Source organism: Aquarana catesbeiana, linkage group LG08 (genome assembly GCF_042186555.1).
Source record: "Aquarana catesbeiana isolate 2022-GZ linkage group LG08, ASM4218655v1, whole genome shotgun sequence".
In the NCBI taxonomy this organism is placed as follows: Eukaryota; Metazoa; Chordata; class Amphibia; order Anura; family Ranidae; genus Aquarana; species Aquarana catesbeiana.
The window spans coordinates 84686047-84705580 of NC_133331.1; the positions used below are offsets into that span (position 1 = coordinate 84686047).

The 19534-nt window shown below is 41.8% G+C and overlaps 1 protein-coding gene across 1 annotated transcript in view; it reads right to left on the reverse strand.

The window, feature by feature from the left end:
* Positions 1-19534, reverse strand: part of KNDC1 (kinase non-catalytic C-lobe domain containing 1) — a 238237-nt gene that overhangs the window by 159714 nt on the left and 58989 nt on the right. Inside the window, exons 3-5 of the mRNA XM_073596077.1 lie at positions 14999-15057; positions 11984-12130; positions 7994-8108 (exon numbers count right to left, since the gene is read on the reverse strand). Coding sequence (XP_073452178.1) covers positions 7994-8108; positions 11984-12130; positions 14999-15057 — 321 coding nt within the window. The remainder of the gene's footprint in view (positions 1-7993; positions 8109-11983; positions 12131-14998; positions 15058-19534) is intronic.

Consider the following 19534-nt stretch of genomic DNA (forward strand, 5'->3'; position numbering starts at 1 on the left):
GTGTTGAAAACAATTGCAATATTTGATAGCCCTGATCGCTTACTCTGACCGGCCACCCCAGACTCTTAGCGGAGGAAGCAATTGTAGAGATGAGTTTAGGCTGTTTAGAGCTTGAAGGAGTCCCTTTTAGGCCCTTTTTGGGGTGTTTCTACCTCCCCTTCTAACCATAGCCTGATGCACAAATGCAGAGGTACTACCAGAAGAAATCTTGAGCAAATAGTCCAACAACTGTCGCTGCTATTAATGCTCAGCCTGATGCTTCAGTAAATGTGCCAAGGGAATTCTTGAATGTCACCACTTACATGCCCCTTTTTGCTTTTAGGTCTCTCCAACAGCTGCAGTTCGCAAAAATGGAGCCTTTCAAAAGTAGTCCCGCACTGGACGTTGCTGCACGCAAACGCCGCACTAAGCTACGCTCACTCTGTATTCCAACCGTGCCCCCCCTTTTAAAAAAAGAGCGTTTTCCCACGCGAGCGCATGCCTCAGATCCGACGGGATTGGCGTGTGTGTGTGTGTGGGGGGGGGGGAGTCGGTGATGAGGAGAGCTGTGACAAATCGCCGTACAGAGGCGGTGGAGATCGGAGCGGCATCCGCTGATCGTTCTGGCTTCTTCCTCTGCTCAGGGAGAGCTTTTGTCCAGGTGGGGGGTGTTTTTAGGAAAAAATCCCCCCCCAAAACATCTTACCCGAGTCCTGTGACTGCTAGCCGGAGAGAAGTCTGTCAGCTTCTGCTGATACAGCATGATCGGAGAAAGTATGACAAGGTACGTGCTCTATACAGCCCTGAGTGGTGACTTTTAGGCATGACAACATTTACTTTTTAAAGGAGACAATTCATAAGAAACTTTAAAAATTCCTTAGAAATCTCCACTTACCTTTCCCGCCGCAGGGATTTTTTTTTTTTTTTTCAATTCAGCCTAAATAGACACCTTGAATGGATTTGGATGCATAGCTGGCCCCAGCAAGGATTGCTCCAGTGGAGCTCAGCACAGCACATCTTTACTCGTGACCAACACCTAAGACACTGGCGAAAAAACTGAGGTACTCCCAGTAGTGGAAGGGGTTATATAGGGAGTGGACATCCTGTCTTAGGGTGTGCCAGTGTCCACCACCTGAAGGTGGCCTATAACCCACATAGCAATTACTATGGTTCTGTGTCCCGTGATGTACGATTAAGAAATGTATTTAATACTTTGTACAAAATCCTTTGATGGTAATGACAGCTTGAAGATGCCTCCTGTATGAAGGAACTAGTCACATGCATTTCTCAGGTGTGGCTTTGTCCCATTTTTCCACACAGTCTTCAAATCTTGAAGGTTCCGTGGGCCTCTTCTATGAACTCTGATCTTTAGTTATTTACATAGGATTTTCTATTGGATTCAGGTCAAACGATTGGCTTTATTTTCTTTCTTTGAAACCAACTGAGAGTTCCCTTGGCTCTGTGTTTGGGATCATTGCCTTGGTGAAATGTCCACCCTCATTTCATCTTCATCATGCTGGTAGAGGGCAACAGATTTTTAAGAATAAAGAAAACGCCCGAAGACTGGAGCTGCGCTAGAAGATTAATATGTGATGCAGAATAGTGACTGAATCAAGAAAAAGCTGCCAGCACCTTAAAGTCTAATACCAAACTAAAATAGCAATAACAACCCAAAATAGATGCAGCGCTAATGCAAATGTATGATTATCACAAACGTTACTTAAAAAATAATCTGTGAAAAAAATGTTTTCATATAAACATATGCTAGTGAAAGAATAAAAAACTATAACTGAAGCAAAATTACAATATTATTGCAATTCATATGTGATAAAAATAAAAAAATAAAATCAAAAAATAAGTGACCATATATTTGGTGAAAAATAAATGACAAATGAAAAGTGAATACTAAGGCAGAGTCCCATTAATCATTAAGTCCATACACTGGTAAGGGAAGAAAAAACACCAATCCATGTAGAAAAATGAAAGATTGCAGGGAAGAAATAATGTGCAATTTCCACAACCAGGTGATTCAAAGGATGACTTGCTTACCAGATGGCGATGACTGCTAAACAGCAGTCTCACCCAGCATAGGGAAATCGGTCTCCCCAAGACCCAAGCAATTTCTGGAACAGCCGCAAAACTCTAATGGTACTCGGGAACAGAGAAAAGAAAACTTTCCATAGTGCAGTACATTTTGATAAGGAAAATGTTTAATAAAAAAAGGAATCGCACTTACAAAGTAGAAGCCAATCGACAGCAATGAATAAAAGGCAGCGAGGCCAGCAGTGTCCTCGTCGGCTAGCCTTCACTTCCTAGTAGGTATAATTTGCCCTTCTACTTCCAGGCCGGATCTCAGCGCTTCCCCAGACAGATAACGGTCTTTCCATCCGAGTGTAACCGCAGTCTGTATCCGTTCTGTCCTGATTCGCTCTCCCCACTCTCAGCCTTTTTAAGAATGTCTTGGTACATTTTTTCATTCACCCTTCCTTCAATGATATGAAGTTTGCCAGTACGGTATGCTGAAAGAACCCCACACCATGATGTTCCCACCTCCAAACTTCACTGTTGGTATGGGGGAATTTTTGTAGTAATGTGCAGTGCAATTTGACCTCCAAACATGGTGTGCACATGGGGTCCCCTAGTTACAAACATCCGACTTACAAACGACTCCTACTTACAAACGGAGGGAGACAACAGAAAGTGAGAGGAAATCTACCCCTAGGAAGGGAAATTCACTCCTGTAAGAGCTATTATGGGGAAAAGGTACATCCACTGATGCTTTATCACCAAGGCTTGTTTCCACAACAACCCAAAATTTTCTACATCCAATTGTCATTGGGACAGAAAGTGAGGTGAAATCTTCTGAACAGGGGCACACACAGCAAAGCAAATGTTACAGGGGTGTTAACCTTTCCCTATGCTATCCAAAAAGCTTAAAAATAGTTTTTTTGGCTGGAGCTACACTTAAAAAATGTACCTGTTCCGACTTACAAACAGATTCAACTTAAGAACAAACCTACAGTCTCTAACTTGTTTGTAACCCGGGGACCCCTGTATTATGGCATCCAAAGAGTTTGATTTTGGTCTCATCTGACCAGACTAAATGCTCCCAGTATTTCACAGGCTTGTCTAAATGTTGTGCAGCAAACCTTAAATAAGCTTCAACATGCTTTTTCTTCAGCAATGGAGTCTTGCATGGTGAGCGTGCATACAGGCCATGGCGGTTTAGTGCATTGCTTATTGTTCCCTTTGAAACAATTGTACCTGCTAATTCCAGGCAATTTTTATGCTCTCCCCAAGTGGTTCTTGACTCTTGGACAACTCTTCTGATAATTCTTTTCAAAAATCCTGCGAGGAGCACCTGGTCGTGGCCAGTTTATGGTGAAATGATGTTCTTTCCACTTCTGGATTGTGGTCCCAACAGTGCTCACTGGAACATTCAGAAGTTTAGAAATCGTAACCAAATCCATCAGTATGTTTTGCAACAATAAGGTTGCGAAGGTCTTGAGAGAGCTCTTTCCTTTTACCCATCATGAGATGTTTCTTGTGTGACACCTTGGTAATTTATAGGCCATCAGTTGAGTTTGAACCAGTTGATATTAATTGGCACTGACCAGGGGCAGGATTGCTTTCTAATTACTGATAGATTTCAGCTGATGTTTTAGCTTTCAATGCCTTTTTGCACCTCCCTTTCTTCATGTGTTCAATACTTTTCCCCTGTGTCATTCCATTTTATTACACATACTTAAATTCTGAACTACTTTGTTTCGGTGTCCTGGTATGTCTGGATTGCAAAGGTTGTTACCAACATGTGGTGAAAAGGTCATCTCAATAGCACCTTTAGAAATATATTTACCTAGAAAAATGGTGACGTGTTCAATACTTTTTGTACCTGCTGTATATACATTACACACACATATATACACATACACAACTACCCTCTGCAAATCTGAATGATCTCTTTCTCTGTGCCTTCAAGTCTGGGGTAACCTGCTCTCTATTTTTTCATTGCTATAATTAATAAATATATATATATATATATATATATATATATATATATATATATATATATATATATATATATATATATATATTATATTATATTTATAGTTATAGTTTATAGGAACATCTTAATGTGGTATGTGGCTTCCACATATACAATCAAGTGTATGCAACTGAGACATCTGTTTTCATTAAAATGTTAAAAGCAGGTTATAATTATATCTCCATGTCTTCCAATAGGGCTGAGTGCTGGGTACTTGTTTTAGAGTATGACATCAGTTTCCTGTATTTGCTGGTCTATCTTCATCAGAATACTTTCACCTTTTTTCCAGTCTAAGAATCCTCATGGCTAGATTTCTGCTACATATACCAGTGATGTAGGTCATCAGGAGGATGAGAATCAACAAGGAGCTCTGCCTAGTGTTTGGATTGCAATGCAAACAGGACAGTGCTTGCAGAACAATTAGAGTGAATGTAGACTCTGGAGTGCAGTCCTTATTTAATCGCCATAAAGTTTAACTGCAATTGTATGGACAAGTTAGCGTCTTTCTTTTAAATGTCACTGTGCTGCAAGGACTCGCAAAAAAAGGACCAGTAACCACTGAGCATTTGCAAGATTTGAATATTAATGTGAACCTTTAAATTCTGCACGCACGTAAATATTTTCTTATCCTCATAATTCATTCCATCAGCTGCTAAAAATGTGATATCTAAAATAAGCAGATCAAGTTGACATAAGAAAAATGGTGATGAGGTGCTGTGCAAAGATTCCTCACCAATAACAAGGAATCAGTAATGCCAAATGGCTTAAATTCAGTAGCGCTCCCCACCAAAAAATAGGGGTCACCTAAAATGAGAAGTCCAAATGAAAACGAAAAAGAGAATCCCAAATGATTATCTCAAAGTCCCAAATCCTTTATGGTCGATTTCACATAAAAACGGGATGTTAAACGACAGAAAACGCATTACAAGGACCATGATTAAATGATATAAGGACCATGATTTAAGGATTAAAATTGTCATGTTTAATTAAAAATAAAGAAACTTGGACTCTTGAAACTGTTTGTTTTTTTGTTTTTTGTTTTTTTGAATAGCCTAGGCAGAGTAAACAGCATTGTTACGTATATGGAAATTCTATGTTTTTTGAAACGTCAGCAGCTAAACTTATACCTTCACCTGTTAATACTCCCCTTGGCCATTGACATAAGCCTACTGCTCTGCAGAAATCAGTGACATGTGGCTGCCACAGGAACAGCAGAAATGTTTTTGATGAGTGTTCTCTACGCTATTATAGATTTGCTTCACACCAGATGCAGTCCAATGTGTTTTAATCTACATTAAAAAAAAGCATGCACAGTGTTTTCCATGTTTTCAGTGCGTTTCAGGGTAGTCAAGTAGAACAAGCTGCATTTTTTCTGTATGGAATAAATGTGGAACTTGGCAAAACGCATTGGAACACACGTTCTAAATCGAGATGAAGAGCTAAATGCACCATATATCCCTGCCCCCCCCCCGATTTGTTGCACCAGGACCTGCTCACTCCCCTCTTTCCCCCTGCTATACCCAACCCTTCCAATCCCCTCCCTCTATCTTTTTCATTTTCTTCTCCCCCCCAATTCTATATTGCAATGACTAAGATCTGGAAGTTTTCATCCTCACTCTTCATAAGGTGATTCGCAATACACGGCGGGTTAAGCCGACACCTACTAGCAAAAGGTCAATATAAATCCTATATTGTATTGCTTTCTATACTGAACATCCAGCTACAATGTATATTATGTTGTTTCATTCTGTTAAACACAATAAAAATATATTTGACTCTAAATTGAGATGAAGAAAAAAAAATGAATAAATAAATAAAAAAGGAGGGGAGAAACCGCATCAAAAACCCATCAGAACACATCACAAACACATCCAGAACACAGAAATTGTGGCGTAAACCGGCCTTAGGAGCGGCAAGATGGTGAAACCTGGTGATGAAATAACTGGGTCTCTGGTAGGTTCAAACTGGATAAGAGTTTTTGTTCACCAATAACTGACTGCACACAGATGTACATAAGGGCATATAGCAGTACAGAATAAAATACAGCTGTTGTTGTGCCCAGAAGTGTACCCAGCAGAGTTCCACCTGCAGTGTGCAAGAGCCCTAAGACTGCCAAGTGCATATTTGGCAATGATTTCTGTAATTATTGTAAAATGTAAGATTTGATTAGAGTCTAAAGCCATTATAATTGTACAGGCTTGCATGCCAAATTCTTATGTTGGTACCTTTACGGATTTATATTTACTTTGAGCCTGACCTTTCAGCTTGAGAGTCAGAGGGGACCTGAAGCCTGACAGCTACTGCTCTGGTAAGTGCTTAAAAAAAAAATAATATGTAAGACTTTACCCAATTACTTGTTATATTCCTTCATTAAACTCCAAAATGCTGTAAGGTTTTGTAATGCCCCGTACACACTATTGGCTATTGAACTTCCTTTTTCCTCGGCTCGTCGTACGTCACCACGTTCATAATTGTTGGCCAACATTTGTGTGACCATGTGTATGCAAGACAAGTTGGAGCCAACAACCTTCGAACAAAATTCAACAGTTTTGTTGTTGGAAAGTCCGATCGTGTGTACGGGGCAATGGGTGTTACTAAACCCACATTAGTAAAATCAGTCTGCATATGCAGTAAAGCATGTTTGTTATACAACTGTGGTACCTAAGGGGTTAATCCTCCGCATTTTGGAAAAACGCTGTTTGATCCTGTCTTCTCAGATCCTCCCCTAAAAATTTCCTGATAACACAGAGTCTATAGAGTCAGGCTGCACATGCTTAGTTTGGTGTGTATTGCTAGAGAGTTTTTTTTTTTCTCCTTGGGAGAGTGCCTGTGATCAGCACAGGGCCAATCAGTGCCTGTGATCAGCACAGGGTCAGGGGTCTTGCAGCCTAATAGGACAGTCAGAAAACTCCTTCTACACGTTTTAACCAGTGCTCAGCTGGACACTGATAGAATTTGCATGACTACTATATACTGCTGATAATAAAAGATATTTATCAGTTTATATTTACTAAAAAGATTGCATTTCCATGTTCTGTGTACTGTGGGAGACCAGATATAGTGAATGCAGGGTCCTGGGTTCAGTAACACTTTAACAGGGCCTTTTAGTTTTGTTAAAAGATAATATCCTCCAGGTAAAACTACAAGGTATTTAGAAAACTGAATTTTAGAATTGAACCTCCTTTTTTTTTCTGAAGGTAATGATATATCCATCCATCAGCACGTTTATCAAGATGAGAGGATCTGGTTTCATTTCACTACCTGATTTGGAAAAGCTAAAGCCCGGGTCCTAGACGATGGGGGTTATTTACGAAAGGCAAATTCACTTTGCACTGCAAGCTCACTTGGAAGTGCAGTCACTGTAAATCTGAGGGGAAGATCTGAAGTGAGGGGAAGCTCTGCTGATTTTATTATCCAATCATGTACAAGCAAAAATGCAATATCTTACCAAAAATGGAACTCGTTGCAGGAAAACCCGTCATTTGACTTCTAGCTCTGTGCAAACTTCTGGGATGAAAATCACATATGCAGGGCATGCTATTTCCAGAAATAATTAATGAAGGGCCCTGGGTTTAGTAATACTTTAAGATAAGAACAGCCTTCTGTAGAACTAGTCTAGGCCAAAATGGAGTTAACTTATGTAGTTTGACAATGCACGTCAATAGCATTGGTTATGCCTTATTTAATGTGTCTGGGTATTTTTACATAACCATAAAAATAGAACAATTCGTTTTATAAAAAATAAAATAAAAATATGCTTATTATTTTAGCCTGTATGGATTTTACCTTCCAAATACAACAAGAACATGAGAATGATGGTTGGGGTATGGAGGGGAAGATCTTTAAATTACAAAGAAGCATAGCAATGGACAGTCATAGATTATCTGATTATGCCAGAGTTCTTACATCACTACATAGATTTGTATTTTTGCAGTTATTGATCAAGATACATCAGCACAGAAGATTTACCTTGTACAGCGCTGACTGATTCTATGGAGAGGACCCTTCTCCCGATGGATGAAATACTTCGACATACGGATGCCGAGGAACAACTAAGCTTTTCTTCACACTCGGATATAATGCTCTGTGTGCACAGAAGATTTATTTCATATGAGATCCATAAAGATAATTTTCCATGCTTCACACATACATCTATTGATCAATAAAGCCTTTTTAATTCTATCATAACAAGCAAAGATACAAAGACGGTGAAATGGTTCTATAGAAGAGCTCTTTGATAGAAACTTCACACACAGAAGTAGTAAAAAGGTCGCTTTCACACTGCAGCACTTATAAAATGTTTTTAAAAAGGCATAGCATGTTTAAAATGCATTGCGTTCAAACTTAGCACAATGCAGCTGAGGTAAATAGCCGGTTGTTAAGGTCGCCATTCACTGGTTGTTAAAGATGGAAGCCGGTCCTTGCTCTGCTCTTCACTGGTTGTCAAGTAGCCAGCACCCGCCAGCATCCGTAACAACCAGTGATAACTACATGTATGTCTCCCCCAGTACCTCCTTGGTGGTCAGCATGCTCCAGCTCCTCTTAAGCAGGAGCGATGCTACCACCAGTGGGGGGTGGAGCCAGAAAGACTGGGAGGGACAGCCCAGAGCATCGGCCCCCCAAAAAGTGAGGGGAGGAGAGGGGGCGGGCCGGACTGACTCCTCCACAGGAGTTGGATAATGGTGACAAATCATGGGATGTGCCGGCTCCTTAATAATCAGCTATTCACTGGTTAAGGACGCCGGCGGGTGCCCGCTCCCCAAACTTGTCACGCCAGCCGTACACATATATGCAGCCCTGTGTAAACCACTTACCGCGACGAGAGCACGTTCCGTTGCCCGCAGTAGCCAGCGGTTACTGGAAGGCTCCCGATGCATACTAGAAATTTGGAGCTTTCTGATTATGTGACTGATGTGACAGGCAATCCCAGCGGTCACATGACCCAAATGCCCATCTCCCGAAGTTTAGAAGCTTTAAAGGGCCAGGAGGCAGTCAGCGCGAAGGGGTTAACAGCCAGCATCTTTGTTCCACGTGACCCCAAAAATGAATCTAAAAAACACACCCTAGGTGCGTTTTTGGTGCGTTTCCCATTGACTTACCCGGAAGGTGCATCTTTGGTGTAGTTTTCAAAAGCGCACCAAAGATGCCACCTGCAGGACTGCAAACCACAGTGCAAAAGCAGCGCAGCAATGTGAAGGGTCAAAGGATTTAAAGGTCAATAACGCTAATGCGCTTTTGTCACGTTGGAAATGTGCCTTCTAGCACAGCAAGAGCGAACAGGTGTGAGAAGGCCCCTTAAGGTTATATTCACACCACTGTTTTTTTTTCTCATGAGGTGCAGATTAAGTGCAACCGTGTAGCACTTAAAGGATAAGTTCACCTGTTCATAAAAAATTAAAAAGGTGAACCAACTCCAAATACCCTGACCACCCCTCCAGACCCAGCTGCACAGAGGGGCCATGATGCCCTGTGTTATCAGTGTGTCAGTCTGTACACCAAACACTGCAATACTAGACTGAGCATCTATCAAATATGCTCAAATAGGCAAGAACTTATTGGTCCATGTGAGCGTGCTGACCAAAGAGAATTGTTTCTGTCTTCTGTGACACCTTACCCGAAGAAGTGGCTTCTTTTTGGTCAGCATGGTCACATGGCTGTACTGGCCAATAACAATAAGTGCCTGCTACTGCAGCATTATGATGGATACTCACGTCGGGGATGGGTATTGGAGTTTACAGTGTAAGGACAGTTACACCGGCAGCAAAAGGCATTACGGCTGCTGTGTTTAGCGGGGTCCACAGGGGTGGCCAGGATATCTGAGGTTGGTTCATGCTTTATTTTATTTTTCATGAAAAGGTGAACCTAACCTTTAGATATTTACAAATTCTTAACGGTCCACCTTTGTGCATTTTTTTACTTTTTGCATGTAAGCTTGCAAAGCATTGCAACAAATGCAATGCACAGACCCTTCCTTCAGCTCCATATACGAGTTTCGGCTATGAAGCTGGGGTAATCACTCCACTTGTGTTTCACTGATAGCTACAAGTCTGTCTGGCGCAGTGGAAGATGGGACTTGTAGTTTATTCATTCACAGACCTCAGTGAATAAATGACATGCAAAGTTAAAGTGATTGTAAAGTTTCAAGGTTTTGTACTTTAAAGCATTCTGGTGCATTAAGGTGAAAAACCTCCCTTGCTGCAGCTGCCCCCCTCTTTCTTGGCTCCTGCTGCTGTAAATCAAATCCAGTGACATGGGAGGGGGGGGGGATGAGTCTCGTTTTCTGTGTCCATAGAAGCAGCAGTGAGACTCAGAAGGGAGCCCACACGGGTGCACCCGATGATGGGGAGGAGCCAGGAGCACCAGCGGGGCACCCCAGAAAAGGAGGATCGTGGCTTCTCTGTGCAAAACCCTTGCAGAGCAGGCAAGTATAACATGATTGTTTTTTATATTTAAAAAATAAATCAATAAAAGGGAACCTTTACAATCACTTTAAGCGATAGGAGCCACCGTGGAGAAGAACCCTTAGACCTTATAAGTGGGGGAGCCACTTTGGTACCAACTTAAATGTTACATCCTAAATATGGATGCAACATAGTATAAAAAAGTGTCATAAGCAGCAATTAAAATTTTAAATCAGCCACCACTGAGAGTGGATTCCGTTGTGTTAAAGAAAATCTTGCGGAAAAACCTTTTACATTTCTGGGAATGTGCTTTGATCAACCAACAACACATGACTACAGTTTTCAGTAGTGACATAGGAACCGGCAGAAGGAACCAAGGAATCTGGGAAGTGTTCTGGATGCTGAGGATCCTATAGAAAGAGTTTGCTGAGGCAGGCAGCGGGACATGGCTTTGCAACCGTTTCCCCCTTTCGGAATTAGTAACAGAGTCACTTTAAGATATTTTGATGTTTACATTTATCATAAATCAAAACTTTAATGCATTTGAAGGATGTGTAAAGGTTTGTTTTAAAAAACAAAAAAAATAAAAAACAAATAAATAAAATAAAGTTGGTTTTGCACAGAGTGGCCCTGATCCTCCTCTTCTGGGGTCCTTCAGCGGCACTCCTGGCTCCTCCTCTTCTTGAGAACCCCGTTGGAGAGCCGCTCTCCCTCTGCTCACTCGTGCGGGCGCGCTCCCGTGTCCTGCTGCTGCGTCCCTTGACACACACAACCCCGGCTACTGCGACATTGGATGTGATTGACAGCAGCGGGAGCCAATGGCTTCACTGCTATCAATCTATCCAATCAGGACCCAAGGCACCAGCTGGAGCTGGTCTGCTCATCCCCATCGCTGGAAAGAACGGGTTCAGGTAAGTATAAGGGGGGCTCTGAGGGGGGCTGCTGCATCGCCGGAGGTTTTTCACCTTAATGCATAGAATGGGTTTATAACCCCTTTAAGGTAAGTGACTCAGTCTTGCACAGTTCTACAGGCTTCCTATACTGATATTACATATGCTGATTTCACTGCATACTATGAGCTTCTCACAGTGTGCATTAGAAGCTACAGCCAATCAGAGCCCACCTCATTTCCTGGCTGGAGGATGTCCTACCCTTCATATTTCTGCAACTCCTAAGAGCCAACAACTGCATAGCTGAGGGCTCTTTAGAGGAGTGCTGTGATGTTTTTTCAGGAAGCCACATACAGAACTTTACCAGCCTCTTACACCAGCCATGATCTGTCTGCATTGCATAGAGAAGCACAGAGAGCCAGTGAGGATATCACTAGGACCAAAAAAATTGAATAAAAATGTTTTTTTTTCTAATCCATTAGCACGTTGGTTGTGGGGGGGGGGGCAAGAAGGAAAGGAAAATATAAGCAGAAATAACTTTCTAACAACAGCTTTAACTAAACAACTACAGAAGTGATAAACTGGTAACAGATGAACAGCCAAGATCTGGGCAAATCTATGCCCTCACTCAACTATGTCTATGATGAATAAAGAATGTTCACATTTACCTCAATGTCTGGTCTGTTTGCCGGGTTCTCCTGTTGCATGGAATCCAGCAATAAGTTTAAATCTTGACAGAATTCTGTTTGTGAATCCGGGTCCACCACATATTCTATTGCTGCTTTCAGTGTTGCACCCAGAGAGTAGATATGTGCCTGCATGAAGAAAATGACATTCTCAGATACAGAGCAGGAGAATGGCCATGGTGGGCCACCAAGAAAATACAATACAAAGAGCACTCATGTTCTCTGTACTTCATCTTTTGTGACAGCCGGGATTATACAACTAGCAAAAAAAGTGCTTTGTGCCTAATCTTTAAATCAGCATGAAGAAACAATGGAAATGTGGAAATCCTGAACTGTGACACATTACAATCAAAACGGAACAAAATATTACAGAGCACACATGCAAAAAACATATTTACCTCCTGCAAGGCTATTTACAATCAAAACACAGTAATATGACGTCTTATGTCTCAGCTGGTGTATCTTACCAATGGTGCGTGTGGGCTGGGTTGAAGAGATATCATCCCTGTAAAATGGTCTTAATCTCATGTGTGGAAATGGCACTAGTCTTCCTGTTAGCTGGTTGGCCACTCTTAAGCCTCGTACACACGATCGGATTGTTGGCCAACAAAGCGTCAGACTTTTGTCCTAAGGGCGTGTGCCAGGAACTTGTCTTGCATACAAATGGCACACAATTGTCGGCCAACAAACAAGAACGTAGTGACGTACTACGTGGAATTTCAGCTCTTGGGTGCCACCCTTTGAGCACCTTCTGCCAATGTCATGTTTGGTATTGATTCCCAGCATGCGTGTTTGTACTTTGGACTTCTGTATGACGGACTTGTGTGCACACAATACGAAAATCTGACAACAGACTGTTGTCCGCCGAAAATTTACTAGCTTGCCATCCAACATTTGTTGGCGGAAAGTTGGACAACAATTGTCTGATGGAGCGTACCAACGGTCGGATTTTAGGCCAACAGTCTGTCATCACACAATTCCCTGCCGAAAATTCGATTGTGTGTAGGAGGCTTTAGAATGACTGCTTTATAAAAAAACCTCTTCAAAACAAGTCCCTGTGTCCCTACAGTGGCAGCTGGTGCTCCATTTTTGGGGGGCGGCAAACAAACCCCCCCCCGCTGCCGGGTCCACACTTACCCCATCCAGGTCACGGTGTTCCGTCAGAATACGCCGAGCCTCTGGCCCATGTCTTGAATGAGGTTGGCCGCCCGCCAGTACGATAGCTCCTTGTCCGGATCCACGCCAGTGCGGTGGGATGGGCTGCATTCTAGCTGCTCCCGGGTGAAGTACCAGCGGGCTGAAGGCGCCATGTCTGGGTGAGAGGGATGGGGGGGGGGGGGGGAACACGTTCACCTCGGGTCACCTATTCTGATGAAACACCGGCTTCTCCTTCCAGCCAATCCAGTCTTAAAACCCACCTCCTGTCCTGATTGCCGGGAGGAGAAGCTGGAAAACAATAGCGAATATTGATACGCTGATGTCCCAAGTGGGTGGGCTCGGGCCACCCACTTGGGATCACATCTGAAGTGATCTAACTTCCTTACAGGGTGGCTACATTAATTCTCCATGGCCCCATTGTATGTAGGAATGTAGTCACCCTCCTCTGCTTGCTCTAGAGACAGACTATGGGATTTGTAGTGCGCATAGAGCAGTGCACATGACCGCAATTAAACACACACTGCTTGTTCCAAAGATTTCAAGATTGGGAGAAAGGGAGAAATAATTTTATGAAAAATAGATTACAGGGCCATTAAGTAGTGGATGTGTATGGATTATTTTTGGAGATTAAGTATATTATTTAGTGTCACTTTAACCATTTGCTGGCAGTCAACTGAAAAGGCTAGAGCTGCACAGAAGATTTTTAGTAGCACAATTCTGGTACTAGAATTTCTTCACACGGGAGGCTGTCCTGCCGCTGTTAAAAGCATGTTTTATTTTGAAATTCAGAGAATCCTGGCACAGCGATCACTTGCAGTTGCACATTGCGATTAGCTGCGTTTACATGCGGCTGCGTTTGGAACATTCTTGCCATTTCTGATGTGCTTCCTATTGTTTTTCTTTCCTTGTTGCCGTTGCTATCTGCAGGAGAAATAGTACACTGCGATTACCTGCAGTTATGTGCAGATAGCTGCGCTAAATTGTTCCTTGACGCAGTCAACTTTATTTTTTCTATCTGCACAAATCCGTCACTAAACGCAGTGTGTGAATGGGGCCATAGGAAAGCATTGTGTGCATTTAGCTGCGGTAGATAACTTCATCTGTCCGCAGCTAAAAGCACAATTCTATCCACCAGTGTGAAAGGGGCCTAAAACCCCAAACTAAAAATGTAATATACTGCAGCTCATCAATCTTTAGATGTGGCGACTGTATTAGTTTTCTTTTTTTTTAGGCTTTTTCCCTCTGTTTTCACCTGGTGATCTGGCCATTAACATAGCTCCTGTATTAGAGTGCCGCCCCTCTGGATGGATGAACACAGGGAGCACCTTTGGACAGCAGCATTGTCAGTCGGGGAGGGGATTCTGTAACACGCCAGTTACACAAGCAAATATTGTACAGCAACATTTTTTTTTTTTTTTTTGGTATAAAGGTTTTACATAAATAAATGAAAGATCATCAGTGTAAACAACCCTGTTGTCTTAATACACTACTTGCTAAATTTGCAGGAAAGCTTGTTCTGTACAAAAGCAACAGACTTACTGGCTGGATCACCAGATGAAAAGAAAGAAAGGAAAGCCTAAAAAAGAAAACCAATACAAACATAACATCTAAGAATTGGTAAGCTGTAATAAAAAAAAAAAAAAAAAAGTTTGCTAAGTGTAGCAAATAATCGATAAACAAATGGCTTCCTATAGAGCAGGCTACACAAGACTACATACTATTACTGTATATGTGCGTATTTATAATTTAACTTAAAAGTAAATTTATTTAGAATGTGATTAGCTACTTTATTTTTAATTTTATTTTTTATATATAAGAAACTGCTCCACACCGACTTACCTCTAAAGTGTTACCAGTCAGATCAAATTCTGGAGGTACAAAAGCACCTTCGGGATCATCTGAAATGAAAATGTAACCCAGTTTTATTATTAATTACATCACTGAATACTTTGTAGTTTGTGTCAAACTGACAGCAAACACGCCATTCATAAACCAGATCAGAGGAAATAACATTTAAAATATGCACAAAACACATCACAGTGAATATTTAATTTAATATCTGATATTAAGACATCACTTCACATGTGGGTTTTCATCTCCACCACCTATGTTTTGGTACAAAGCAGACAAATGTCTTTTATTTCTATTTATAAATTTTGCAAATTTATTCGTTTTGTTATAGAGCCCACCTGCATACAGGCGCATCGAGCTACATTGCGTCCAGTCCAGGGATTTAGTGTGCCTGGGGGTGGGGGGGGGGGGGGGGTGGGAGGGTCAGCAACTACCCCCAATGCCTGTAGGTTGTCAAAGTCTATGGCAGGCTGCAGCTGGATGGGGCTGAGCGCTGTACCGAGTGGTACCCATATTTAGGGCCCTATGAGGTGGATTTACTAAAGGCAAGTAGACTGTGTACTTTGCAAGAGCAGTTGTACCTCTGCAAGTGCCGTTGCTCCAGAGATTAGTAAACGAGGTAAAGCTTCACTCTGCAAAGACTACCCAATCACATACAAAGGAAAATAAAACAAAAAAACAAAATGTTTTACTTGTACATGATTGGATGATGGAAGTCAGCAGAGCTTCCCCTCATTGAGTAAGCTCTAGGGCAACCGCAATTGCAAAGAGCACAGCCTATTTGCCTTTAGCAAATCAATCCCTATGTGTTCAGAGATGAAAACCCAGAATGCAGGTCTTCTGCATCCCAAGCATTCATCATTGAAGGCGCAGGGCCTTAAATGCAGGTATTATTCAGTAAAGCGTTGAGCCTCGTCCAGCTGCAGCCTGCCATAGACTTTGGCCGGCCATAGACGGTTCGAACCGTTAATGGGCAGGCTGAATGTACCACGTTAATTGATCGATCAACTTGGGTACAACCAGCCCTCCGGATTTACTTGCAAATATCGCTAACGGCTGCTATAGTGGACAAATAACGATCGTGAATACTTCCTCACTACCACCATCAAAAGTGTCTAAGTACTTAAACTAGTGTGGAATATCATACTATATTATCATAATTCAACTTTTTTGCACTTAATAGTTTTGTTGCACTTTATTCATAGCAATAGTGATGTAAACATTTCCATAGAACACATAAGGTATTACAAGGGAGCACTGCATAATCAGCCATAACCATAGAGGCGGCTATAGCCGCTAGCAATGATTACTGTGTTCCCCCAGTGGAGATGGAAATGTTTCACATTCTGTTGGGTCTATGAGACCCTAATAGTTCCCATTCAAGGCTGCTTTCATATGGATCTGCTTCAACTTCCCTGCAGTGCACCTGCGTTTTTTGTGTGGATAACCCATGTTTTGCCACAGACTTCCATTCGATTGCACGGTTTTGGTGCTTTTTCTGCATGCAGGACTTTCAGTGCGCTTTCAGAAAACGCACCAAAACCCCCGAAAATGAACCAAAGCCACCCGCCCTAGTGCAAAGCCGGGTACACTGCGCTTCAACTCCACTATGCTGAAAAATTAGTGACTCAGGGTAAAAGCAGCCTAAAGCTGAAACGTTTACAAGGTAATACCTGGGGGTTGCACCCCAAAAGAGTTTGTGACTATTCAAGAATATATTTAAATTAAAAGATTTTGTGTCTGGAGTTCAGCTTTAAATTCCACAATCATAGTTAATAAGTTAGGTTCTGTGGATATTTGCATGTAGCCAACAATTCCACTATACAGCCACATGTTATTACTTCTAAATCGTACCGTTAAAGCATACAAAGAAGTATAACATTTTACTTCGTTACCAATTAACCTGCAGCTGATTAATGAAATTGGTTTCTAAGATACATAATAAGACCCTATATATAGCTAAAACCATGGAGAATCTTCTCTGAATGTCACTGGCTGTGAACTAAAGGACAATGACAGTAATGCCAAATATGTGCTAGCAGTGGAGATCAGCTTCAATGTGGAAGTCCACCCTAGAATTACTCAAACATTAAACAGACATAGAAGACATGTAGCTTGATTAATGCATAGCACCATGTTTGACTCTGTCCATGCTTCAGTTGTCCAGCAATCAGCATAGGAAACTACCAGCTATTACCAGCGACACTATGCAGCTTCTGATGCTCAGCCACCCACATACCCCATTTTATAGAAGTCTTGTGATTGCAAAGCCTGTCAAAGGAGTAGATAGCTGAACAAAACCATGATTTGCATGGCATCACTGGTAAATGGCTGGCAGTTTTCAATGCTGATTACTGGACAACTGGAGCATGGAGAGTAAAACATGGTGTACCTATAGCACATATGCCATTTATCAAGGCATATGTGCTATATATGGCTGTTTAATGTTCATAAAGTCATTCTAGGGTAAGTCTTCCACTTTAACGAAAAAAAAAACCTTACTTCTCTAGACAGGAGGGCTGCCAAGTTAGTGCTAAATGGGAGTACACTCTTCAGGCCTCCAGCTAAGCATCTTTGGAACAGTGGGCAGCACTTGGCTTAACAAGAAAAGTAAATACAAAGGCAAGTATTTCAAGTCTTGGGCAGACAGCAACAGGTCTGACAGATATTGCACAACAGGCTGCAAACATTGCTCATTCCAATGCAATTGGATGTGTTATGTGATAGATTCACAGTATAAAATACTAGAAGAGTGCTAGTATTACTACTAGAGTGCTAGAGTGCAAAATCTGCATTGACTACTACAATTTGGTTTTGCCTATATTGCGTCATATTAACCTGTAACCCTTTATAAGAAATCTTGTTTGTTTTAATTTTTTTTTCTGTCTGTTCATAGTGAACCAATATACACTATATTACCAAAAGGTTTTGGGAAGGCTGTCTTTACACGCACATGAACTTTAATGGCATCCCAGTCTTAGTCCATAGGGTTCAATATTGAGTTGACCCACCCTTTGCAGCTATAACAGCTTCAACTCTTCTGGGAAGGCTGTCCACAAGGTTTAGGAGTGTGTCTATGGGAATGTTGGACCATTCATCCAGAAGCGCGTTTGTGAGGTCAGATACTGATGTGGACAAGAAGGCCTGGCTCAGTCTCTGCTCTAATTTATCCCAAAGGTGTTCTAGCAGGTGCAGGCCAGTCGAGTTCCTCCACCCCAAACTCGCTCATCCATGTCTTTATGGACCTTGCTTTGTGCACTGCTCCAAATCATTTGGTGGAGGGGGGATTATGGTGTGGGGTTGTTTTTCAGAGGTTGGTCTTGGTCCCTTAGTTCCAAGTTAAGGGAACTATTTAGGCGTCAATATACAAAGACATTTTGGACAATTTGATGCTCCCAACTTGGTGGGAACAGTTTGGGGATGGCCCCTTCCTGTTCCAACAGGACTGCTCACCAGTGCACAAACAATTCCATAGAGACATGGATGAGTGAGTTTGAGGTGGAGGAACCTGACCTCAACCCGATAGAACACCTTTGGGGTGAATTAGAGAGGAGACTGCGAGCCAGGCCTTCTCGTCCACATCAGTGTCTGACCTCACAAATGCGCTTCTGGAAGAATGGTCACATATTCCCATAGACACACTCCTAAACCTTGTGGACAGCCTTCCCAGAAGAGTTGAAGCTGTTATAGCTGCAAAGGGTGGGCCAACTCAATATTGAACCTTATGGACTAAGACTGGGATGCCATTAAAGTTCATGTGTGTGTAAAGGAAGGCATTCCAATATTTTTGGTAATATAGTGTATGTATATTGCATATAATATGTATATTACAGAATTGTACTTTTTGCTTAGTAAAAGCAACAAAATGAGTGCATTTTACTACTCCATGCAAGTCTATCTGCCAACTTAGGTTATCAGAGAACAACAAACTCACTGGGTGGCCTATAACAGTATATGACATAATCGATCCACAAATTGGTTCATGAAAAATTCTCATGGAAATAAGGAAAAGGTAAGTAAAATTGTAAAAGTACAGCAACTGTCAAACTTCACTTGGCCCTTGAGTTCTGACACTACGTTAGACACTGCAATGAAAATAATTAAAGACCAAACATTCAGATTCTTGCAACAGTCCAGTTGTGTCTGGCTTGCTTTAAAGTGAATCTTTTTTTCAGGCAATAGACAATAAAGTATTTTACATAGTCTCAGCAAGCAGTAAAGGCTCTTCAAATTCGTTGCACGCCAACTTCTATAGCCACAGACACTGTGGAGCAATTCATCCTCATAATCACAGCGGACGTTGTTCCAAGTACTTTTCTCAGCAGCTGAACTCCAATGCACCATGTTTATACTAAAAGCAGCCTTTTTCAACCTTTTACCCCAGATGAACCCTTAAAATAATAATCTGGGAACCCCTGCTAAAACAGACTAATTGGGGACCAGGGGGGATACCCTTTAAACTGGTGGATGGTCAATGAAAAGAATGACTCCCCTATAGTGGTGTTCAGAATGCCACCTTTACAG